This window comes from Lissotriton helveticus, chromosome 10 (assembly GCF_964261635.1).
Source record: "Lissotriton helveticus chromosome 10, aLisHel1.1, whole genome shotgun sequence".
In the NCBI taxonomy this organism is placed as follows: domain Eukaryota; kingdom Metazoa; phylum Chordata; class Amphibia; order Caudata; family Salamandridae; genus Lissotriton; species Lissotriton helveticus.
Window position 1 is genome coordinate 131,306,178 of NC_136071.1, and position 25,564 is coordinate 131,331,741.

The window sequence follows — 25,564 nt, forward strand, 5'->3', positions numbered from 1 at the left end:
ACCCACCGTATTTACCCACTGAAGGGCCCTTTGCCAAAAGGACTATCCACAAATGAATCCCTCACCCACCCTCCGTTGTCGGTGGCACACACACAGCCGCACCCGAGCACTTCAGAGGTCTTTAAAAGACCATTTAACGTGCTAATAAGGCTTTGTTGTTATTCATATTAGAGCCCCTGCAGCGCCACTCTGCCTGTTGCTGGAAGGCCCGTGGGGGTGATCTAAACAGCCGCACCCGAGCACCCGAGCACTTCACAGGTCTTTAAAGACCTTGTGCATGTTTATAGGGCTTTGTTGTTGCTTCGCCCCTTCTAAGAGCCCCTGCAGCTCGACTCTGCCGATGCGACACACCTACATATGGGTCGCGACACAGTAATGTGTCGCGCCACATAGTTTGGAAAGCTGTGCTCTAGGGAAGAGTTTCCTACTAATGAAAAGAACAAGACGTAGATCCCCTTTACAGTCCGGTTGGGTCAACACTGCTCCGAGACCCCTATCAGAGGCATCAATTTGTAGGACGGAGGTTTTTTCGTATTCCGGGCACATTACAATAGGAGCGCTACATACGGGTTGTTTAGTTAGGAAAAACTATTTTTCCAGAGCAGCGGACCAGATAATGGGTTTTCCTATCTTTGTTTTTGTTAGGTCTGTGAGAGGACTGGCTATATCCAAGAACTGTTGAATGAACCTTCTGTAATGACCTACCAATCCCAAAAAGGAACGGACATCTTTCCTAGTGATGGGACGAGGGATTTTGGTGATGGCTTCCAGTTTGTTTACTTGTGGCCTTATTCATCCTCCCTGAATTTCATCACCTAGATATTCTTTGTGGTCTGTGCTGAATGTGGTCTTCTTAGGGTTGATCGTGAGGCCTGCCTGTTGGAGTGTGTACAGGATTTCCCCTAAATGAAGAAGCGTTTCCCAGTCTGGGCTGTATATTACTATGTCATCTAGCCAGGCAACTGTATACGCCTGGTGGGAGCGTAAAAGAACATCCATTAGCATCTGGAAGGTGGCGGGGTGCAACGAAGCCCTAAGGGGAGTACTTTGAACTGGTATAGGCCCGAGGGCATGGAAAAAGCCGTCTTCTCTTTGGCTTCATGTGCCAGGGGAATTTGCCAATACCCCTAAGTCAAGTCATTTGTGGACATCACCTTGACATTTCCCAACCTCTCTAGTAACTCATCCACCTAGGCAATGGGTATGCATCGAATTTGGATACTTAATTCAGCTGATGGAAGTCAATACAGAATCTTTTGCTTCCATTAGGTTTTGGTACGAGGACGATTGGGGATGACCAGACACAATGGGAAGGCTCTATGATGTCTGCTTCCAACATGGACTTTATTTCCTGGTCCACGGCCTCTCTTCTTACGGCTGGAATACGATAGGGTCTTAACCTTACTGGACCAGCTCCTCCCGTGACTATCTGGTGCTCGACTAAGGTCGTGCGCCCTGGATTTCCTTAGACTACTGTGGAGAAGGAGTCGAAAAGGTCCTGGACCTGGTGTTTTTGCTCCTCTGTGAGTTGTTGTCTGAACTGCACTGATTCATTTCGCTAGGATATTCTGGGGCTAGGGAAATTTCTAAGGGTTTCTCCGCGGTCACTTGATGTATACGAGTTGTGGAGCATAGAGACAAAGACCGGGGTCCTTCCCAGGCTTTCAAGAGATGTACATGGTATACTTGGCCTATTTGAGGTCTGTGGGGTACTGACATGCGATAGGTGACAGGAGGGATCCTCTCTGGGATTCGATAGGGACCCTGCCACGTGGCAAATAGCTTTTTCTCTGCACTAGGCAGAAGAATGAGTACCTGATCCCCCACCTGGAATTACCTTAGTTTGGTTCTCTGGTTATAATATCGCTTTTGTTGACCTTGTGCCTTCTCCATATTGGCATGTACCTCCTCCGAGAGAGTAGCAAGGATGTCTTTGAGTGCCTTGCTATACTGTAATAGGGGTTTGCTCTCCTCCTCAACCCATTGTTCAAGTGCGATGTCTTGGAGGGTACAAGGTTTTTGACCGAACAGCGATTTCTGTTCGTGTGTACAAATGGCATAAAGGACTACGGGTAGTTGGTGGTCCCAGTCGCGTCCTGCCTTGACTATGACTTTTCTTAGCATTGTTTTAATGGTCTTGTTAGATCTTTCGACCAGACTGTCAGTCTGAGGGTGGTATACTGCTGTTCGATTCGGTTTGATCCCTAAAATGTCACATACTTGTTTCATCATTTTAGACTCAAATGTGGTGCCCTGATCTGTTAGTATCTCATGAGGTAAACCAACACGAGAAAAGAAAGACAACTGCGGAGGACAGTGGTACTGGATAGAGGTATTGCCTCCGGATATTGTGTAGCGTTGTCAACTAATACCAAAATGCGTTGGTGTTCTCGGCCTGAGGGAAGCAACGGGCCCACTAGGTCCTTACCCATCTTTTTTTTTTTCAGAACAAAATTTTATTTTCAAGTACTGACATTACACAGAGCATAAGGACATCGTCCCGCATCACAACGCAGGACCAATGAGCATAAGCATAAAGAAAAAAGGATATGCATTCAGTACAAGCATTATTGCATTAAACACCCAACCCCCCAACTCCCTAACTCCCCTGACCCAACCCCGCCCCCCACCCAGTGTCTGCTAATCTCAAGGCCTAGAATATAATAATAGCCAGTGTGCGTACTCCCTGTCGCCCAGGGTACAGTAGTTAAAGGTCTTCCCCAGTGTCCTGGGCCATCGGTGGTTCCAGCCACAGTCCCCTGTAGTCCGCCCATCTTTTCCATATCTTAAAATGTTTCCGGGGGCAACCCCTGGCCTCAAAGATCGGGCGCTCAAGTCCCATGCAAAAGTCCAATCCTCGTCTCCAAACCTCCAACAAAGGGGCCCTGGGGTCCTTCCAGGCCCTGGCTATGTCCCGCTTAGCTACAGTAAGGCCCAGGACCAGTAAGTGACGCTTGTAAATGTTGCCCCCCACCTGTTCCATAACATGAAGCAAGCCAAGTTGCGGTGATCGGGGAAGGTCCCAGCCCAGAACCTCAGCCAAACAGTCCCAGACCCCCACCCAGTACCTGGCCAAGTTCGCACACGACCACACAGTATGGACAAACGTTCCAACCGCCCGGCCACATCTCAAGCATTCGGGGGAGGCAATCAAACCTGCTTTCCACAACCGCTCTCTGGTAAAGTAGGCCCTATGTAAGTATTTAAACTGAATAAAGCGGAGGCGCATCGCAATGGCCGCCCCCTTGGGGGCCTCCAGGGCCTCTCTCCAGTCCTCTTCTTCGAACGCACCAAGATCTCTCTCCCATGCAGAGCGTAATCCATCAAGAGAGGAGGAACAGTGCGTGACCAGAGTTTGGTATATATTGGAGATCTTTTTCTCCTCTAGTTCCCCCATGAACACCTTGGCCTCCAGGGGGCTAAACTCGGGCAGAGATTCCAAGCCCACCAGGGAGGGAGACAGTGCATGACGTAGTTGCAAATATTTAAAGAATTGAGTTTTGGGCATGTCATATTCCTCCCTCAACATCTGGAAAGACTTAAGGGTGGTGCCCCTCATGACGCTGCCGAGCGTGGAGATACCGATATCATCCCAGCTCCTGAATCCCTGTAGGGACGCCAGCTCCGGGAGACGGCCGCTCTGCCACAGCGGGGTCTCCCTCGTCAATCTGTTCCACCATCCCATACGGCGCAAGGCAGCGCGCCACACCCGGAAGACCACCTGAGTGACCATGGGGAGTCGTTTCCTGATAGCTGCCGAATAAAGAATGGTGTGGACCGTGTCTGGGTCCATCAGGTACCGCTCCAGGGCATAAGTCGGGTCGCCCCGATCCCCATACCACCAGTCGTTAAGCACCAGCAGGTGCGCCGCCTGATAGTATGATAAGATGTCCGAGGTGGCCAGACCCCCGCAGTACGTAGAAAGGAAGCAGGTGCGGAGAGCCACTCTCGCCACTCCCCCAGCCCAAAGGAACTGACTGAGAGCGGCGTTCACTTGGCGAAACCACTGCGGTGCAATGGGGTATGGGTGGTTCTGCAATTGGTATAGAAGGCGCGGCAGGGCCACCATTTTAAAGATCGCCGACCGGCCATATATGTTCAGTGGCATTCTGGACCAGATTTTTATGTCCGAACGCACCCTGTCCCACACAGGCACCACATTGCGCTCCCATGCCAAGTCCGGAACATCTGTAAGAAAGATACCCAGGTATTTGAGGCCCCCCACCGCGCTCTGCAGTGTCAAGGCCCAATCACCCGGCCTGTCTCCGCCGCCCAGAGCCCACAGCTTGGACTTCTGCACGTTCAGATGCAATCCTGAAATCTCCCCGAAAACTTTCATTATCTCCAGGACCCTGGGTCCGGACCGATTGAGGTCCGTGAGGAAGAACAGGACATCGTCGGCGTAGAGCGCAATACGGTCGGAGGGGCCCATGGCCCATTCCAGTCCCCGGAGTTGCGCATCCATCCTCACCCACGCCGCCAGAGGCTCCATGGCCAGGGCGAATAGGTAGGGGGAGAGAGGGCATCCCTGCCTGGTGCCCCGTCCGATGGGGAAGGACTCGGACGTCGCTCCCGCCACCCGCACCGACGCGGTCAGGTCCGTATAGAGCAAGCTCAAGTATGAGAGGAAAACCGGCCCAAGATTAAGGTGGGACAGCAGTGCCCTAAGGTACACCCAGCTGAGAGAGTCAAAGGCTCGGTCGATATCTGCCAGGAGGAGCGCCGTTGGGATCCCGACGGCCCGGGCCGTCTCCACCACCACCTGCGCCCGGCGAATGTTGTGCCGAGTTGCTCTACGGGGCATGAACCCCGCCTGGTCAGGGTGTACTAAGTCAGTGATGTACAGGAGAAGGCGGTTGGCCAAGGCCTTGGCTAATATTTTCGCCTCGAAATTTAAGAGGGAAATCGGTCTGTACGAAGAGTGCTGTTCCGGGGGCCTCCCTGGCTTACAGAAAACAACAATTTCTGCGTGTCGCCAATCCGCTGGTAGGTGTCCACTCTCCCTGGCCGCCTCCAGTGCCACCTGGTAGCGCCCCTCCAGCTGGATGTGAAAGGTCTTCATAAACTCGCACGGGAATCCGTTCGGTCCCGGGGCTTTGCCGGTGTTCAATTCCCCAAGTGCCGTGCCCAGTTCCTCCAAAGAAAGGGGAAGGTCTAGCCGATCCCTGGCCTCCTCTGGGAGGGCGCGCGGCGGGATATCTGCCAAAAACTTGTCTATATCTTCCGCTGAGAGGACCTCACGGGGGGCATAAAGATCGGCATAATACCTCGCGAAGCTGGCAGCTATGGCCTCAGGGGCCGTCAACTGGACACCTTGAACATCCCAAATGCCCGGCAGAGCCTGGGGCCGGAAGGTGTGTTGGCAAAGTCTATATAGCATGGTACTGGATTTATCCCCCCATTGATAGATCCTGCTCTGAGTTGCCAGCCAAAGCTGGCGCGCCTCATTGTGTACCAGGGAGGAGTACAACTGCTGTGCCTGCAGGAGCGGCCCCACCGCCTCGTCCGTGTCACTCGCGGTACAGTCCCTCTCCAGGTCCCGAACCCGCCCCGCCGCCTCTTCCACCTCGCGCAGATGGGTCCTTCGGGCCTCCACACACCAGGCAATGTCCACTCCCCTGAGCACCGACTTCATCGCCTCCCACTGGGTGACGGCGTCGACCTCTGGCCCGCCATTCTCTGTCCAAAAATCGGAGATAGACTCGCGCAAACGTGTGCGGTATCCATCCTGCTGTAGGTGCCACGCCGATTGGCGCCAGCGGAAGGGCTGTCGCCTCCTGTCCAGCAGCAGGTCAAGGGACACGGGGGAGTGGTCCGAGACGCCACGGGGGAGTACGGCCGTGGTAGCGACCCTCGACAGCCAAGGAGTCGGTACGAACAGGTAGTCTAGCCTAGAGAAGGACTTGTGCACAGCCGACACATAGGAGTATTCTCGGCGCAAGGCGTGCTGGTAGCGCCATGTATCGGTCCAACCCATGCCCTGTGCCAGGCCATGAAGCCTCGTCGGCGCCGCTGTCTGGGATTCCCTACCGGGCCTGTAGCGATCCATCCGCCCATCCATCACATCATTCCAGTCTCCTCCCACAATCGCCAAAACATCCGGGATACCGCTCCACACTTCGAACAACTTCTCAATAAGGGCATCCTGCAGCGGGGGCGGGGCATACACACTACCAAAGACCATCGGCTCATTCCCAATCATTCCTTTAACAAACACGTATCTGCCATGTGCATCTACCCAATGAGTTTCGTGTACATATGAGAGCCTTCGGTGTATCAGGACCGCTACCCCCCGGGACCCCCTTGCAAACCCGGCATGAAACACCTGTTGATAGCCATACCTCTGTAAACTAAGGGTCTTGGTGCCTTGACGGTGCGTCTCCTGGAGGAGGAGGACATCCGCCCCCTCCCTCTTCCCCAGCTGCAGCACCGCCCCTCGCTTAATTTTATCCAGCATCCCCCGGACATTCCAGCTCACCACTCGCAATTTTGCCCTTGGTAGGCCTGACCGTTGGTGATCAACCATAGTCAATGGGGGGGAGATGTAAGGACCCGGGCTCTCGGAGCCACACACACTCACAAGAAAGTAGCCTAAGTAATGCAGACACTGTGCCACCCTCCCCCACCCCCCCAACTACCCCAACCCCAACCTGTCCCCCAACCAAGCTCCCCAACTTCCCCCCTCCCCCCCCCCTTATACCTCACCAAACATTGAAGTACCTGTCGCGATATGGGCGGCTTCGGGCCCAAAACAGAGCGCCCAAAGCCTACCATACCAATGGATCCCGAACACCCACTGACTCTAAAGCTTCCCCCCTCCCCCTAACTACTCCCAACTATGCAGGAGGCTAGCAGCCCCTGTATCAGAGCACCCCGAACCCGTCCCAGAGTCTGAACCTGTTGTGGGACAGTTAGAAAACGTAACAGTTAGCACATTGAAGGACTTAGAGTGCATGTTACAACACACATGATGCAGTCGTCAGGTATGCAAGTCACCAGTGGAACCACTGCCATCGCTGGAGCGGCTGGTATCCGTAGGCGGTCAGGACCACCCATTGCACCTCATCCAGAGCCCCCCGAAGCGTCCGGATCAGCTGGCTCAGCGGTACTGCGCCCAGTGTTGGAGGCGTTGCGGCGCCTGGACCTGGACTTCCTACTCTTCCGGCTACGGGCCTGGTGGTCACTCTGGGTTTGCGAGGAATCACTCGTGTGGCCTGGATCAAGGCCCGGTTGGGGATGCGGCCTGACCCTCACTGTCTCATCTGTCCACCTGAAAACATCTTCCGGCGTCTCAAAGAAGTGAGTTTTAGACTGGAAGACCACCCGCAAGCGGGCCGGATAGAGTAAGGAGTACTGTATCTTTAGGCCCCGGAGTTTTGCCTTGGCGTCCAGGAAGGAGCGTCTCTGTTGCTGCACCATCTTGGTGTAATCGGGGAAGACCATGATCTTGTGGGATTCAAAGGAAAGAGAGTCCTTGGCCCTCGCCTCTCGCAAGATAACGTCTCGATCGTGAAAGTTCAGAATCCTGGCGATCACCGGCCTGGGTCGTTCACCTGTCGGCGGTTTCTGCGTCAGGGCCCGGTGCGCGCGTTCGACTACGAAGCATCTGGACAGGGTATCCGGAGGGAGCCAGCTCTCCAGCCATCGAGAAAGGAAGCGTCCCATGTCCCCCTTCTCACAATCCTCCGGAAAACCTACAAAGCGAAGGTTGTTCCTGCGCGTCCGCCCTTCGGCGTCCTCCACCCTAAGTTCTAGACCCTTCTGGATATTCTCCATCGCCGCCATTTTCCTCTTCAGGGTCCCGACATCGTCTTCCACAACTGAGACCCTGGACTCCGCTTCAGTTATGCGCTCCACTGCATTGCGCAGGTCCTGCCTTAGAAGTGTCACATCGGCCCCAACAGCCCCAATCTTAGCATCCAGCATGTCTCTCGACTGGGTGATGGCTGCCATCAGCGCCGCGTTGTCCGGCCCCGGTCCCTGGCCGCCCTGTGCTCCGGGCCCGCCATGCGGTTCCGTGAATTTGTCGATGGGCCCCTGCTTAGCGGGCCCTCCACCCCCCCTGGTCATGGCGAAGGCTGAGTCCGGCCGAGTTGTCCCCAAACGCGCCGGCGGCTGCTGACGGCGGGGCAACCTTCACTCCAACAGCTATCAAGAGCAGGACACCCTCACCAGCGATGGCCTCCTCACGCCCCCGACTGTCGTACACTTCAGGTGCTAAGGGGGGGTGTTCCCCAGACGCGACTCCGCCGACCCCCGCAGGCCAGGTCCCAGCACGTGCAAGCCTCTCCCGGGGCACCCTCCGCTCTATGCCAGCTGGCTTCGGTGTACCTCGCGTGTCCCAGTGGCTGCCAGGGGATCCCCCAGGTCCGGCAGTCTGGGCCAGGCCCCCAGTGACCCCCCCGGGCACAGCGTCCCTCAGCAGTCACAACAGCACCATTTGTGGGGGGGGGGGGCAACACTCACTGTCCGGGTCACGCTGAGGGTCGGCACCAGGTCCACGCCGGGCACCCCCAATGCAGCACGGGCCGCTGCAGTCCAGGCCTCCGGGCCCCACAGCTCCGGCAATCCCCGGATGGGGAGAGACAGCAGACCAGACAGGGCTCGCCCCTGGCCCCTCGGTCCCCGGGGCTCCCAGGCGCCTGCACCTCCGGGCCCAGGATCTGTGTACGCGAATTCGGGCAGGGGTCGCCAAACTCGAGGCCCCGGCTCCTCCAAGGCCAGGTAGGCCGCAGCGTCGCCGAGGCGCCCCTCAGCGCTAGTTCTCCTGGCTTGCTCCGCGTGGAAGGGCAGGGGGGCCCGTGATGGTCCGCCCGCTGCAGGCTGCGCCGGATCGTGGCAGGGAAGCGGCGCCGCGGGCCTCAGGACAGGCTCTCTGATCCGGGTGCGCCAAAATCGAGGCCCCGGCTCGTCCGACTGGCTCCAGGCCGCCCGCCGCTCCAGCTCACTGCACCACCAGGGAGGGTCACGGCTCGCCAGTCCCGGCACCGGAATGCACCCTGAGTCGTCCGCTACCTGTGCCCCAACTCCGATATGCTTTGCGGGTCCGGGGGCCAGGAGAATTGGTAGGATAATCACCGGGCCGGCGGGAGCTCTAAGAAGCCACGTCCGCCATGATCGCCCGCTAAGCCACGCCCCCCCCCTTACCCATCTTTTTGAACGGTACATCAATGGTGGGGAGTGGTTGTAACGGAGCACGGGAAAGGACTGGTGTATTTATTAACTGACACCTGACACAAGAAACACACAACCAGGTGTCTTCCTGGTATATTCCTGGCCAGTAGAACCAGTCTAAGAGATACTAAGGGTGTGTTCTTTACCATAATGACCACTCCCTGTGTGACTGTGTGCTAGATCCAGTACTTGTTCCCAAAAAACCTTCGGGACCAACAGTTGCTCTTTGGTGTTGTTATTCTCCAGGGTAATTCTATATAACAGGCCTTTTTTTCACAAAAGAAGGGGCCTACCTTTTCTGGGTGGTCTTCTTGAGCCTGGTCCCAGGCGAGATGTAGGGTATCCTAGTGTCTCTGGGCTGTTCGAAAGCTTCGACTCGGTGTTTGCTGTACGTCTGGAGGAAGGAGGACAGGTGTAGGCAAGGCATGATCAAGTGTACAATATAAGGCTCTTCCTTCCCTTTTTCGCTCAGAGACTTCTGGACTTTGGGGAGGACCCACTTATCTCTTCCCTAGCAAATGAGGCGTTTTCTAACCATCCTACCATCGAGGAAGGGGAGATCAGGGAGGACAGGTACTCATGGAATCTTGGGAGGGCGGTGCCTAATAGGACAGATTCAGGTAAGGAAAGCACCACTCCCACCTTTCTCAATTGGGGTTCTCCGTCAATCTCCAGTAACACTTCCGCAAGGGGGTACGTTTTCTCCTCTCCCTGTACACATGTGACCTGTTCAATTTCATCCCCTAAGAGTAGGGCCTCCGGTAATAATTCCTTACTAACGACTGTGTAATGACACTCTGTGTCTAGAAAGGCCAGTACAGGCTTCCCGTTAAGATGTATTTTCTTTTTGTACTTCTCTGGGGGCTCTCCTGCTACTAATACACGCCCATGAGTATACCCTATTTCCATAGGTTCTTGGGGAGGGATATGTCTAGGATAATGACAAGCAATGTGTCCTTATTCAGCAAAAAGGAAGTACTTGGGTCCCTGCAAGTCACATGTTCCTAATGGGGGTCTCAGAGGATGTTTTAATCCTGGCGGTCCATTATGGTCGGTGGGTGGAGTAGTGGCTCTACTTCTTATTGTGGGGAGGTTGATGCGAAGGCGAGCGGGTTGAGCCTTAAACTCAGGGGACCTGTGATAGGCACAGGCGAGGTTGACTGCTAGCGTGACTGTGAGGTTGGGATGTTGTTTGATCCATACCCTGGTATTGGAGGGAAGTGCATCAAGATATTGTTCCAAGTAGATTTTCTCACTGAGCTCTTCTTTGGAGGAGGATGTGGGCAGTAACCAGCGGTTTCCTAGGTCACATATTCGATAATATAGGGTTCGTGGATTGTCACCTACAGACCATTTCTCCTTCTGGAAACGGCTGCGGTAGTATTCCTGGTTGCAACCTAAACATTCCAGCATAGCCCTTTTTATGTCCGGATAAGCAGCAGTCCCTGCCGATTAGCTGCTTGGTATGCGTCTTGAAGTTCCCCTGACAACAAGGGGCTATGTTTTGACCCCATCTCTCTGGTGGCCAGGCACCCGTAGTGGCAACTCTTTCAAAGTTCACAAAGTAGTAGTCTGGATAATCACCATCTTGGAACTTTTGCAGTACGCTCCCCGGTACGTTGGGGTATACTCTTGCGTTTGAGATGACATTGGTTAATCGTAGAATAGCCGTGTCCTGTTCCTGCTGGTTTGATGTCAAGAGAGATGCTTGGTCTTTCAGGGCCCAATGGAGGGCATCGCGTTCCTTCTTAGCTGCTTTTGTCTGTTGTTCAAATATCAGCTGCAAGTGTCTTTGACCCTCTGCCAATTGGGTTATGATGGCCTTCATTGTTATGGGTTGTTTCATGTCAGCTAGACACTCCAAACCCACTTCTGACACCACGTATGAGACTGATGACCCAAGCGACGTGTTGGAGGGGCTCTCCCTAAATGACCCAGCAGCCTGAGGTTAGAGCTAGGGATATTTATTGGTTAAAGTAGAACAGTCCTAATGCTTCTTGGGACGGCCAACTGAGGACAGGATAAGAAAAACAAGAAAAGTATTGTAGAATGAGTATAGTGTGTGTCCGGTTTTCCAGATAGACATAAGGGGGATGTGTGTCTGAATCCTTGCCGTACTTCCGAGGTCCAGGTCGTTGGGGTCGTTTCCTCCCAAAGGAACTGGAAAGACAAAGGTAAAGACTGTGTATGGGGTGTGTCCCAATTAACACTCTATAGAAAGGGTGGGGGGGGTTGTAGTGGGCAGCCTTCACCAGTGCCCTAACATGCTTCGTGCCTCAGGGGGAGGGAGGGAGTGACACTTTATGGTGGTGCGGCTCGCAACCCTGCCCACCAACCCTTTAATGAATATCGGGGCATGCACTTCACTTGTCTGAGCCCATGACCCTCCGGTGCCGTGGGGAGGGGAGTCACCGCCTCCTCTTCTCCTGTAGGAGTGCTGGACTTGAACACAGTGCTCTGTGAGCGGTATCTCTCAGCTTCGTCCTGTGCCTCTCTCCTTGACCAGTTCTCTTGTCTCCACCTGTTCCGTTGCTCCTTGCTCTCATCAACTCTGCCCCTCGCCCGTGCTTCTTCTCTCCTCCTCACCATTTCGTGTGGTTGGGTCTGTTTTATCTTTGCAGGCTCTCTCTGGCTTTTCCTGTCCCGGCATTGCCAAAGGTCTTAGAGTGCTGACCTCTTTTCCGGGCAGGGTCAGCGCGGCCGCCATATTGGAGTTCTTGGGAGTGTACCGTGCCCCCAATTGATCACAGGGCCACTCCCCCAACAAAAAACAAAGGCCTGGTGGTTTAGTGGTGTAAATTCTTGCTCTACGATTGTGGCCTCACCCATGATCATGGAGCAGGAACCCACTACTGACAGACATAGAGGTAAGCCCCCCTACCCACACACACCGAAAACAAAAACAAAATACCCTCCCAAGAGGTCACTCCCTGCAATAATCAAAAAAATGTAATTCTTGGTATCTAGCGGGGTTTGAGCCACCCTGGAAACATGAGTGGGGATTAAACCTTTGCCCAAAGGAACACCTCCCAGCAAAATACACAGGCCTGGTGGTCTAGTGGTGTAGATTCCATGAACCCAGACAGACCTAGGGGAAAATGACCCCCCATTACCTCCCTCCCCAGTATGTCACCAGATATCCTCCGCACATGACCACTGTGGCTTAGGATGGCCCTAGGCCTTCCTCCTCACCGAGGGGTTTAAATGCAATTTCTGTAATTAAATCAATGCATTTAGGAAAATAATCTTGTGCCGATCATTGAGGGTCTTGGGCACTGTTATTTTACAATGGAACCTCTGTCCAATTTTGGAGTCTCAATTATTTCTAGTGAGGTCATTTGTTATGAAATAAATGTATAGGAGAACAAGCGATACGGCTTAGTGTCATTTTCCTTTTTTGTGTACCTACAAATAATGCAAGATGACATCTGTTACTATGAAGAGATTGTAAGAGAAAAAATGTGTATTAAGGTATTTTTCTCTTGTTTGGTCTTTAGGTCTACCCCTTGCCCCAGTGTTAAACATGGGGATGAATGGGGAGAACCCTCAAAGTGTGGCAGTGCAGATACCTGTCAGTACTGTCATTCTCGCACTGAACAGCAGTTCCACCCAGAGGTAAAGAAAAAGGGTTCTTCTCATTTGTATTTTAGATACCAGCAAAAGTGTAAATGTTTCTCCATACATGGTGTTTGTTTTATTTTTCATAAACACAGATTTTCTTTTCACATGGGCAATATTCTGGAAAATTATTTGATAGAAAATCTCCACTTTTCAGAATACATATTTTTACATTGTCTGTCGCTGAACCTGTCCTGGCGTTACCGCTTTTAGATCTGTAGTTAGAATTGAGATCAAATATCTTTATTGAAGCCTTTTTTATTATTTCCTTTTTAAAAGGAAAACTGATGAAATATGGATAGGTCGAAAAATACTTCTTCGAAGAGTATTGTCGTACTGTTACGCTAAGGCAGCAGGTTCCCCCAGCATTAAAGACTTCAGTGCAGTATGGCAGTTCATCTTTGCTGGTTTGTGGAGGAAGGATCCCTAACCTGGACATAAATTTCCATCTGAAAATGATTTCCTTAAAAAAAGGTTTTTACTCGCTGACCATTTTATAAAGCTTTATATTAATTTTTACCTAATTGATACTATTCCTTCTTGCAGTTGTTCATTCAGACTAGGGCCTCAGCAAATGCTATAACTGCTAATGCTGGGTAATGCCACTTATTTGTCAGGGTGTTGCGTAATTTACGACTTTGGTGTAATTCTACAAATGGTGCTTTCCCAACCATGGGTGACAAGAGTGAACTTGGTTCAATACACTGCGATGAATGTGAAAGACAGGTTATTGTAGCCCAGCACTACTCAGTGTGCAATTGATATAGAGATGTTGCTTTTGGGTTACTAACAATCCCATAAAGACATCAGGGGCACTGTGAAAAGTGCAACAGGCCCTATTCCGTTATTCACAGTATGGCACGCACTGTACTAAGAAGTACAAGCACTCTAAAGTTAAAAGTATGTATTACTACAGGAATAATCTGTTTTTCAGTACATCTAAAACAACTACTTATTATAAAAACAGGAGTGAGACACGTTCTGAATAACAAGAATACAATGAACATTTCTAGCATTGAGTGCCATTAAAATGTTAACTAGAACCTAACACCCTGATGCCTACGTCTATGCACTGTACCAGGAGAGCATGAAAGGCAAAGCAACTTGCAGTCTAGAGTGTCTTAGAGAGAAGAGACACACTGCATACCTTCATCATCGGAGGTGTGAAGACACTACTCCCCTTTAAAGGCCAAATACCCAGTGTGGTAGCAGTCAGTGGGTCTGCCTCCGGGACATGGTTTTATCAGCTTCAGGCAAGATGCATCCTCCTTCAAAGTGTGAAGTGTACTGGCAGTAGGCGAAGCCATCTCTGGCAGAATCTCAGGTGATAATCTTGGGCAACGGACCTCCCATGACAAGTGGTCAAGTGACAGTCTTATATTCTAAATCTATGCAAATATTGGAATTTCTGACATGTATTTAGGAATGTCTGACTGATTATGCGCATCGAATTATTATTCAGATGTCTCCTTATGGCATATAAGGCTATGGGACGTACATTCATGATTACATTATTATGGTAATATATTGGTATGTCTTCTTAGAAAACCATCACCTTATCAGGAGGAGACATTTGCCTCATATGAATGTCGCCCTAGATGTTTTATATATTCAATTAATCGAAGAACTTGACAATATCACAGATCTTAGAAGGATACTGTCAGGCGACATCTATATTGAAAGGCAGACAAGACAATTATTCTGTATTAATCAGGAAATATGGTGGTGCCCGTATTCTAAGATGAGGAAGATGGTGATTTCCATGGATTAAGATGGAGTTGGGGCTTTAATAAGATGGAGTTGGACTTTAAGGACTTTGTCAAGGTTGTCTCACTTGCATGTAACCATACCAACCGGATGTGATGAAACCTTAGACAATGGATGCCACCTGGTAGCCTTAATTTCCTTTCTCTGCACTCAAGTATTCGGATTCCAGAATGTGCTGGTAAACTTATACAGTAGTTTCAGTAGTTATGACAGTGGGGAGTTCCTTTGTCCATTTCAAAATATCTAAAACTTTTTTGATGTTCTGGAGTTAAAGCTGAAGTTTATTTTGTAGACAGTGAAGGAAGTAGACACCCAGAAAAGGTATTTTCCACATTTAGATTTGCGTTAGGCCATACCTACATGGCATGATCATTATATGTCACTACATCGTGAGTCATTATATTACAGGTAAGTTCCTAAACATATGAGTGTGCCTGTGTGTGTGTATATGTATATTTGTTTGACAGGCTACCAACATCATAACAAATCCTACCACAAGGGATTTATATAGAAAATTGGAGTAGTTGATGAAAAAAGAGCAGGCAAAGTGGTGGGAGAACAAATCTCTTTCCCGATACTTACAAGTTGGCCGAATGCCAAGAGGTCTGCGCATAACCCTGGCTCCTAGCTATGAGACTGGACCCAGCCATGTTAACTGAATGGGCTGAAACAAATCTAGAGTCCTCCAGTAAACTCATGGCCAACCTGGTAAAATATGCGGAGAGTGACCTGAGCAAAATTCAAACGGAAATAGAACAGCTGGAGATCGAAATAGCCAATATGGGGAAAAATGAACTAACGGATAAAATGCGAGCAGACATGATGATAAGGCTGGGCAAAGATGAGGATATCATTAAAAAACGCAAAGCGTATAAATTTGAGCGTGACCGTATTGACTATCTTAATTGGCAAATTTTTACCTTTGCCAAAAGATATGATAATGTGAAAGCGCGAGCAAGAAAAACTCGCCAAGATCATCCGGAGGAAACCTCAGTCTCAGTATCATCAACTGATGTAAGTTCGGCAGCAGAAAGTGATGTAGAGAATGAGTTGGCAGGAATACCTACAGTGGGGTTTATAAAACTCTCTTTGGCACAGGAAGTAAGTTGTTTGTGCCAGGACCGCCGGGACACCTTGAGACAACGGGTTCAAACGGGCGGACGAACAGGCAACATAGTGCAAACCGCAAACGCAGTGAAAGGCGTAAATGCCATGAAAGAAAAATCAGACAGCGAAAAAAGGCCACAAAGGGGGCGTTGGAACAAGCAAAACCGCAATCAAGCACAAACATCCACCTCAGCTCAATATTTAACCTCACTAACCTGCAACTCACTAAGAATGATGAGACAATCCTAGGTTTAGGATTGTCATACTGCCCACCATGTGACTTTAACTATGCTGACACCAGGATGGATGCGTACAGATTTGTGAGAAAACTCAAATTGAATAAATTCTTTCTACTGCAACCTAATAGAAAGAAGTGCATGGAGACACCCAGCAGTCCATCATTACTGGAAGCAGGGGATCGGACAGTGTTTGATGAAATTTGGGCTTTACAGAGAGAATCAGAGACATCAACAGGAGTCTCATCAATAACATAAAGTATAGATCCGGGAATTTGTCAAACTCCATTTAGACCCAAATCTGTGTTTCAACCGATCAAAACCCACGCCAATTTGGATGTACATCAGGAACTTATCACCAGGGATTGGAAAAAATTATATACAGCCACAAACAAGCTGCCATTAACCAAATGAATCAAAGCTATAACAACTTAATTAAAAAACTTGAATCAGATAAAGATATAATTGTCAGAAAAGCCGACAAGGGCGGAAATATTGTGTTGTGGCCTCGCCAAATGTACATAAGTGAAGCAGAGAATCAACTACAGGATTCCTTATGTTACAAAAAAAGCAATTTTGCAGCAATAAGAACTGCTTGGACCAGAATTCTAAATTGGTAGCATGGAGAAGTGGGAATCTTATCTCCAATTAGGAATTTGGTTTTCTTAAAAAAGAGCATCCGGTGATACCATCATTTTACCAGAATACACAAAAGTGTGGACATGCCTCCTGGACGTTCAATTATTTCTGCCATCAACAGCTCCACTGAAAACATTTCGAAGTACATAGACTATTATTTGCAAGATTGGGTTAAGGGCCTATGGTCCTATGTACAAGACTCCTCTGATTTTTATTAGCAAATTAAATGATGTTGTTTGGAATTCTGAATGTTTACTTATGACACTTGATGTGTCTTCATTGTATACGTCTATAAAACATTGTGATGGGATAAAAGCGGTACAGCATTATTTAAACAAACGTGCAATGAATTTTTCATCGCACAACAAAATGCTGTTATCCATGATTCAGATCTATTTAGAACAACATTTTTTTTTGTTTAATAACCAAGTATATCAACAGATCAGGGGGGTGGCTATGGGGGCCTGTTTTCCCCCCAGTCTAGCATGTTTGCACATGGGACTGTGGGAGGAGCAGGTCCTCATGGGACAACACCAGGCCATCATGCAGAATCATGTACCCATCTATCTTAGATATATAGATGATTTATTTATGATCTGGCAGGGATCCAAAGAGGAGGCCAAACTTTTTGTGGAGCAATTAACTAACAATTTAAAATTTAAAATTCACCTATACAATTGATGACAAATCGGTCTTTTTCTTGGACACAGAGGTGTACATAGATGACGCAGGTCTGGCCACTTGATTACACAGAAAGCCGACAGCAGGCAATACTGTTTTGCATGCGGCTAGACAACATCCGCACCACCTGATATGCAGCATTCCTTTTGGGGAAATGCTGCGCATCAGGAGAATTTGTAGTTCAGACCCGGTTTGTCATAAGGCCCAAGAAGAGAGCAAAAAACTGTTTTTAGCCAGAGGATACTCGGAGGAGATTCTCAAAAGGGCAATGGACCGTTCTAGAGCACTGACAAGAGTTCAGGCTCTAAACCCCATAACAACTATAGAAGGTCGGATTGAAAATAAATCAGAAATCCAACCTAGGGCAATAATAACATTCAACAGACAACAAAATGAAATTAGAAAGATTTTCTACAAGAATTGGAATTTGGTGACAGGGGATCCTGTCATTGGTGGGTTAGTAGCAAAAAAACCTGAGCTAACCTTTAGAAAATCTGTTTCCTTGGCGGATAAATTGGTTAATAACCATCTAGAGGGACGTGTATCTAGTACTTGGATGGCATTAAGCAAGGGTTTTAAAAAGTGTTTTATTTGCAAGACCTGTCGTTATGGCTGCAACAAGACCCAATATTCGGTTCCATTCAAAGAAGTACCAGTACCTATAAAGAAACGACTCACCTGCAAAACTGACTATGCAGTTTGTGTTGCAGTGTCCGTGTGGGTTACGGTATGTGGGGAGTACCCGACTGCCTGCCCATAAACCGATACTGCAACACATCAGGGCCATCGTTGGAAAAGATCAAGCTTATCCGGTGGCCCGTCATTTCGAAAATATTCATTCAAGTGACCCTAAGCATTTACAATACTATGTAATAGATTGTGTAATGCCATTGAAACGAGGTAGAAATAGGGAGGCGTTACTACGCCTTCTAGAAACTAGATACATATTAGAACTCGACAGTAAGACTCCAGGAGGTCTTAATGCAAGTGAGGATCTTTACACTTGCATATAGATTCCACAGAAGTAAGTTGTCTAGAGGAATATGTGTTCGAGGCATGTGGGCTGCTAAATTCATATCTGATGCATAGATCGCCGCCTAGTGTTGGGTCCGGATGATTGCACATTGTTGTCCTGGAAGAGTCTTCGAAGTATCACGAGATAGGTGGCTCCTCCCCTGGACTACAGTGCGCATGGGCATCGACTCCATCCCCAGATTGTTTTTTTCCGCCATTGGGTTCGGATGTGGTTTCGACGGCTCCGTGTCGGAACCGATAAACTTTCATCTTAAGGCCAAAAGGCCTTCGTTACCTACGTCGGTATTGTTTGCGTACGGTCTCGAGCGTCGCCCGGCTCTCTAAGCCGGATATCTCCGGAGTCGACTAACTCCTCGGACATCGAGGCCTTCTCGTCGCAGCAAGATTCGACGAACTTAACATGGAGCGGAGCCCGTTCAAGTTCTGCCCCGTCTGTGGATCCAAATATCCACACATCGATGTGCATCCGGTCTGTAATAAGTGCCTTTCGCCGGACCACAACGAAGAAAACTTCATGGCCTGCTCCAAGTTCAGGTCTAAGAAGACGCTCAAGCTTCGGCGCGCGGTGCGCCTTGAGGCCCAGCGAGCGACCCCGGCACCCGACAACATCTTCGGCGACCACGACGAGGAAGGCGATAGCCATCATCTCCAGATTTCGCCACCGTCGACGGAGGTCCTGGCCGATCCAGAGGAATACGTCGGAGGACAGGCCCCCGACCTTGAATACTTCGAGGAGGTAGGGGACGACGAAGAAGTTTATGGGGCCGTGGAAGATAGCTCGGACGAAGAGCTATGCCCCGAGGTCTACGTTGTTGAGGCTCAGGTCACGGGATCGCCACACGGCCTTACCCACGACCATGCACCGCTCTCCCCGGCCCCGCCTTCTGGCCCGGCCACGGACACTCAAGCGGAGACGCAATTGCCCGTTTCGAAACCGAAACTTTCGGATCCTACGGGACACAAGATGGCCGACATTCAGTCGAAATCGAAACCGAAACCTACGGACTCGACAAAACCTAAGATGGCCGACGTCCGACAAAAAATAACAAAGCCTGCTCCTTCATCGACTCCGTCGGCCTCCGGCACACAAAAGTCGAAGAAGGCTGTTGAGTCGACAACGCCGCAGAAGGTACACAAAGAAACCTCCTCCAAGAAGGCCGTCCACCAGCCGTCGACCTCGGTTGCTCCGGCGCGGACACCTAAACCTCTTGAGACGCCTTCTGGCGCTGCTACGGCGCCATCCGGTAAACGCACGGCCGACCCAAAGTCGACTAAAAGCCACGAACCAAAGGCCGCTAGCTCAACGCATCGGCACAAGGATGCGGGATCTGCAGCATCGGCGCCAAAGCCTTCAACAGAGCCCCAAAGCATTGCGGCCGAAGCTTCGTCGACGCCAATACCGTCGACAACACACAACACCGACGACTCAGAAGATCGGCCGTCGGTTCCGAAACCCTCTGCCTCCTTTACGAAGCAGGTTACTGACTCCCTTAAGCGTATAAAGGAAAAGGCATTATCGTCCACGGCTTCCACGCCATCGGCTCCAAAATCAGTGGACACACCTCAGAAGTCCTCAAGCAAGCTTCTTTACACTCTGCCACCAAAAGTGGCCCCAAAGGCTTTCGCAACCACGTCGGTGCCAAAACCGCCGGATCCATCAACGCCAAAAGGCCTCTCGGATCCATATCTTGCTTCTGAGGAGCAATCTGCGCATTGTATTGATGCCCACACAGGAAAATTGACCCTTTATAAAAGGAAAATCACTTCCCAGCCACTGGAATCGTATGTTATTCCACTAAAGAAGAGGAGGCCTGCACTAGACGTCCCTTTACTTGTAGAGCCTATTCTGCCTCCACCGAGAAGGAGTCCATCGCCTTCCCCCAACCAATCAGGTGGGGATGATGACGAACAGCAGGACCAATACAATTTCCCAGTAGACAATGACCCTGATGTTCAGCAGGACTCATATGGCGACGCTGGGGACCAAAGTGGGCATCAGGTGGTACATGATCCACAAGGTTTTGGGCCACGTACATCTCCAACAGAGGATTCTGCTGCATTTAATGCTTTACTCGAACGGGCAGCAGCAAATCATAATGTGGACATGCATGCTGACCCGGTAGAAGAAGACTTTTTATTTGACACTTTCTCCGTCTCGGAGAGAACAGTTAAAATACTTCCTATGCTTAAAGGTGTCCTTAAACATGCCCCAGAGATCTTTAAGGAACCTACCAGGGCCAGGGTGGTGAACCCACGTATCGAGAAAAAATACAGGCCAGCACCTGGAGATCTTGCATATATTCGAGGACAGTTGCCCCTGGACTCGTTGGTGGTCGCAAATGCCCGCAAGAGGGCAAACTCCCAAACAACGGGTGAAGCTCCTCCCCCAGACAAAGAGTCGAAAGTGCTTGAGGCATCAGGCAAGAGGGTGGCAGCGCAGGCTGCCAATGTATGGCGTATCGCAAACACACAGGCACTATTGGCACGATACGATAGGGCGCATTACGACACCCTAGACCAGCTCCTTCAACACCTACCTGATGAGTTTAAAGAAGCAGCCGAGACACCCATACAAGAGGGAAAGCTTATCTCCAACGCTGCAATAAAGTGTGCACTTGATGTGGCAGATACAGCGGCTAGGGGGATCAACACTAGCGTCATGTTGAGGCGACAAGCTTGGCTTCGTATATCTGGGTTTAAGCCTGACATCCAAACTACAATCCTCAACCAGCCCGTCAATCCTGACACCCTGTTTGGTCCAGATGTAGACACCACCCTTGAAAAAATTAAAAAGGACAACGAGACTGCTAAGTCCATGGGGGCGCTTCAGTCTCAACAATTCAGGGGAAACACTTTTCGTCGCTCAGGAGCACGCGGTGTTACCAGAGGACAATTGGGCCAACAAACACAATATGCGAGGGGTGGTGCGCAATCCTCGTACCCCAAGCAGGGTAGAGGGGGTTACAGAGGCAACAGTGCCAAGGGCAGAGGCAGAGGAAACAACAACTCCCGCTCCTCTGCCGCCAACAAACAGTGACTCTCTGTCACTGCCCCCCGACCATACCACTCCGGTCGGGGGGAGACTCCAGCAGTTCCTGCCAGTCTGGACGTCCATCACCACGGACAGGTGGGTGAGAAAACTTATCTAGTACGGTTACTGTTTAGAGTTAATATCCACTCCCCCCAACATTCCCCCAAGACACCGTCCTATGTCGGCAGAGCACTTGCACTTATTGCAGCAGGAAGTACTGGTGATGCTGCAAAAAGGCGCAATCGAGCTCATACCGGTAGAGGAGGAAGGAACAGGAGTCTATTCCCTGTACTTCCTCATCCCAAAGAAGGACGGATCCCTCCGACCTATTCTGGATCTACGCCCCCTCAACATGTACATACTGTCAGAACACTTCCACATGCTGACACTGCAGCAAATCCTTCCCCTGCTCAATCAAGGGGACTTCCTAGCAACCTTGGACCTCAAGGATGCTTATTTCCACATACCACTCCACCCATCCCACAGAAAATACCTCAGGTTTACCATTCTAAACAGGCACTATCAGTTCAAAGTCCTGCCCTTCGGGGTAACTACTGCCCCCAGAGTGTTTACAAAGTGTCTGGCGACAGTGGCGGCGCACCTCAGGAGACAGAACATACATGTCTACCCGTACCTAGACGACAGGCTTGTTCAAGCAAAGTCAGAAAAACAGTGCGCCGCGGACATGTCCCACACTATTCAGCTCCTTCACAGCCTGGGGTTCTCGCTAAACTACCCGAAGTCGCACCTTCAACCAGCCCATGTGCGGCAGTATCTGGGCGCGACAATAAACACCCTGACTGCTATGGCTCAGCCAAACCCAGTCAGAATCGACAGCATTCAGTCGCTGTGCAAAAAATTCAGACCACAACACTCCCTCCCAGCGAGAGTGTTCATGCAGTTGATAGGCATGATGGCCTCCTGCATCTTCATAGCCCCGCACGCGAGGCTGCACATGCGCCCGCTCCAACAATGCTTGGCAAATCAGTGGACACAGGCTCAGGGACAGCTAACAGACCTAGTGTTGGTGACCGGTCGGGCATACAACTCTCTGCATTGGTGGAATCCACACAACCTTTGCAAGGGCCGACCGTTCCAAGAGCCAGTGCCACAGATAATCCTAACAACGGACGCATCTCTCCAAGGGTGGGGAGCCCATGTGCTCCACTACACTGTGCAGGGACTGTGGTCCACCCAGCAGCAGAAGTTGCACATCATCTACCTAGAATTGATGGCGATCTTCAAGGCGCTCAAGTCCTTCAAAGTACATCTGTGCAACAAAGTCGTGTTGATCCGGACGGACAACATGACAGCCATGTACTACTTCCAGAAGCAGGGAGGTACTCACTCTCCACAGCTGTCTCATCTGGCTCAGGGCATGTGGAAGTGGGCCATTCAGAGGAACATCTTCCTCATGGCAGAACACCTCCCAGGCAAGGACAATCAGATGGCGGATCTGCTCAGCAGGTACAGCCATCAAATGCACGAGTGGGAGTTACACCCATCAATACTCCACCCGTACTTCCAGCAATGGGGTCATCCAGAGATAGACCTGTTTGCCACAAGGGAAAACGCAAAATGCCAAAGCTTTGCCGCCAGGTTCCCTCACCCAGAATCGCAAGGGAATGCGATATGGATGAACTGGTCAGGCAAATTTGCGTACGCTTTTCCCCCAGCGCCTCTCATTCCGCTGGTGGCAAGAAAGCTAAAGCAACACTCGATGACTCTCATCCTGGTTGCTCCAACATGGGCACGCCAACCATGGTACACCACGTTTCTAGAACTTTCCGTGGTACCGCATCAAAGGCTGCATCTCACATCCCGGCTCTTGACGCAGAACCATGGCGACATTCAGCACCCAGATCCGCAACAGCTCAATCTGGCGATCTGGCTCCTGAAGTCTTAGAATTTGGCTACCTCAACCTGCCTCCGGAATGCATGGACATCATCCGGGAGGCACGTAAGCCCACTACCCGAGCTTGCTATGCAGCTAAATGGAAGCGGCTTGTCATGTACTGTGCAGACAACAAAATCAACCCGCTAGATGCATCCATTCCTAACATCATCTGCTATTTGTTACATCTTTACAAATGCAATCTGGCGTACGCTTCCTTTCGGATACACTTATCCGCCATAGCGGCTTATCTCCAGAATAGGCAGCATCTCTCTGTTTTCAGGGTGCCTGACATTAAAGCCTTCCTAGAGGGACTGAAACGAGTCATTCCTCCAAGAACACCACCAGCTCCAGTGTGGAACCTCAATGTAGTCCTCACTAGGCTGATGGGTCCACCTTTCGAGCCACTGCACTCCTGCGAAATTCAATTTCTAACATGGAAAGTGGCTTTTCTCATTGCTATTACATCGCTCAGACGTGTTAGTGAGCTGCAAGCGCTCACAATCCAAGAACCATTCATCCAAATACATTCAAACAGGGTGGTGCTCCGCACTAACCCCAAATTCCTTCCTAAAGTGGTGTCACAGTTTCATCTCAACCAAACTATTGACCTGCCTGCATTCTTCCAAAACCCACAAACAGTAGCAGAAAGAATGCTTCATACATTAGACGTTAGGAGGGCGCTAATGTACTACATTGACAGAACACAACACTTTAGAAAGACACAACAACTTTTTGTTGCCTTCTCAGCACAGCACAAAGGCAACCCCATTTCCAAAGCAGGAATAGCCAGATGGATTGTTAAGTGCATTCAAATCTGTTATCAAAAGGCTAAACGCACTTTGACAATACCCCCAAGGGCGCACTCCACAGGCAAATTGGGGGCCTCCATGGCTTTCCTTGGGAACATTCCCTTACAGGATATTTGTAGAGCAGCCACATGGTCTACACCACACACATTTACCAAACATTACTGTGTGGATGTGCATTCAAAACAGCAAGCAGCTGTAGGACAGGCTGTTCTCAAGACACTTTTTCAAGCTTCTGCAGCTGGCACGGGCAACCGCCGTTAATGGAGGGACTGCTATGTATTCTATGCATCAGATATGAATTTAGCAGCCCACATGCCTCGAACTGAATATGCTACTTACCAGTATGCATCTGTTCTTGGCATGTAGGGCTGCTAACATTCATATTGCCCGCCCTCCTCCCCGGTGCCCGTAGCGGCTGCAGATACTCTCTCTCTAGATTCATCATTAGCATGGACATCCTTTACACTGTTTCACTCCATCTCTGCCACAATGGCTAAAAACAATCTGGGGATGGAGTCGATGCCCATGCGCACTGTAGTCCAGGGGAGGAGCCACCTATCTTGTGATACTTCGAAGACTCTTCCAGGACAACAATGTGCAATCATCCGGACCCAACACTAGGCGGCGATCTATGCATCAGATATGAATGTTAGCAGCCCTACATGCCAAGAACAGATGCATACTGGTAAGTAGCATATTCATTCTATGTTACATATCTTAATTCCCTTCTCTGGTTTGGCACTTTTGTTGGTGGCCAGTCGAGAAAATCCAAATAGTAACAATGAACACCATGTAAAACATGATTATAAAACGGCTGATCCTTTGTCCCATTTTTTAATTTGCACAAATCACGTTACAGCAGAATTTTGCGCACACTTGCACTTTGGTTCCACACTATGAGAGGGTGTACATAGTTTACATACAGATTAAGTTGACAAAGTTCAACAGAGATTGAAAACTCACTTGGGTTGCATTAGCACTTTAAATTCATATTGAGAAACTGTTTGTATATAGATGATTTTAAATTTATACTATTATGTATTTATTCATCTATATTGCGTATGTTGCACATATTTATTGCAATGTTGTCGACATCTTAATGGTTGGATGCTGATTCAAGATACTTTGTCTTTTATTTACATTGTGAATAACCAGTTATAAGTATGTTTTCAGTTTCCATATGTTTAGTGCATCAGTGGAGAAACTGTTTGTATATAGATGATTTTAAATTTATACTATTATATATTTATTCATCTATATTGCGTATTTTGCACATATTATTGCAATTTTGTTGAAATCTTAATGGTTGGATGCTGATTCAAGACACTTTGTCTTTTATTTACATTGTGAATAACCTGTTATAAGTATGTTTTCAGTTTCCATACGTTCAGTGCATCAGTGGAGGATAATATATCCCGCCTCCTTTTTAACTATAAGTACCCTCTTTTGTGTCTGGTAACACATAGTGTGATCAAGCCTCTGGGCAGAGGCGAAACGCGTCATGGCGGACATGCTGGGCGTTTGAATGCACGAATAAAGCACCTTTTGTTTGGCACCAGAATTGGTTTCA

At 49.8% G+C, this 25,564-nt stretch overlaps 1 protein-coding gene and 1 long non-coding RNA gene across 3 annotated transcripts in view; one reads left to right on the top strand and one right to left on the bottom strand.

The window, feature by feature from the left end:
* Positions 1–25,564, top strand: part of UNKL (unk like zinc finger) — a 513,314-nt gene that overhangs the window by 196,967 nt on the left and 290,783 nt on the right. For both annotated transcript variants that reach the window (XM_078664930.1, XM_078664931.1), the window contains one exon: positions 12,672–12,789. In XM_078664930.1, the coding sequence (XP_078521056.1) occupies positions 12,672–12,789 (118 nt within the window). The remainder of the gene's footprint in view (positions 1–12,671; positions 12,790–25,564) is intronic.
* LOC144786015 (uncharacterized) overlaps positions 1–25,564 on the bottom strand; it is a 352,278-nt gene that overhangs the window by 162,968 nt on the left and 163,746 nt on the right. The window lies entirely within an intron of this gene.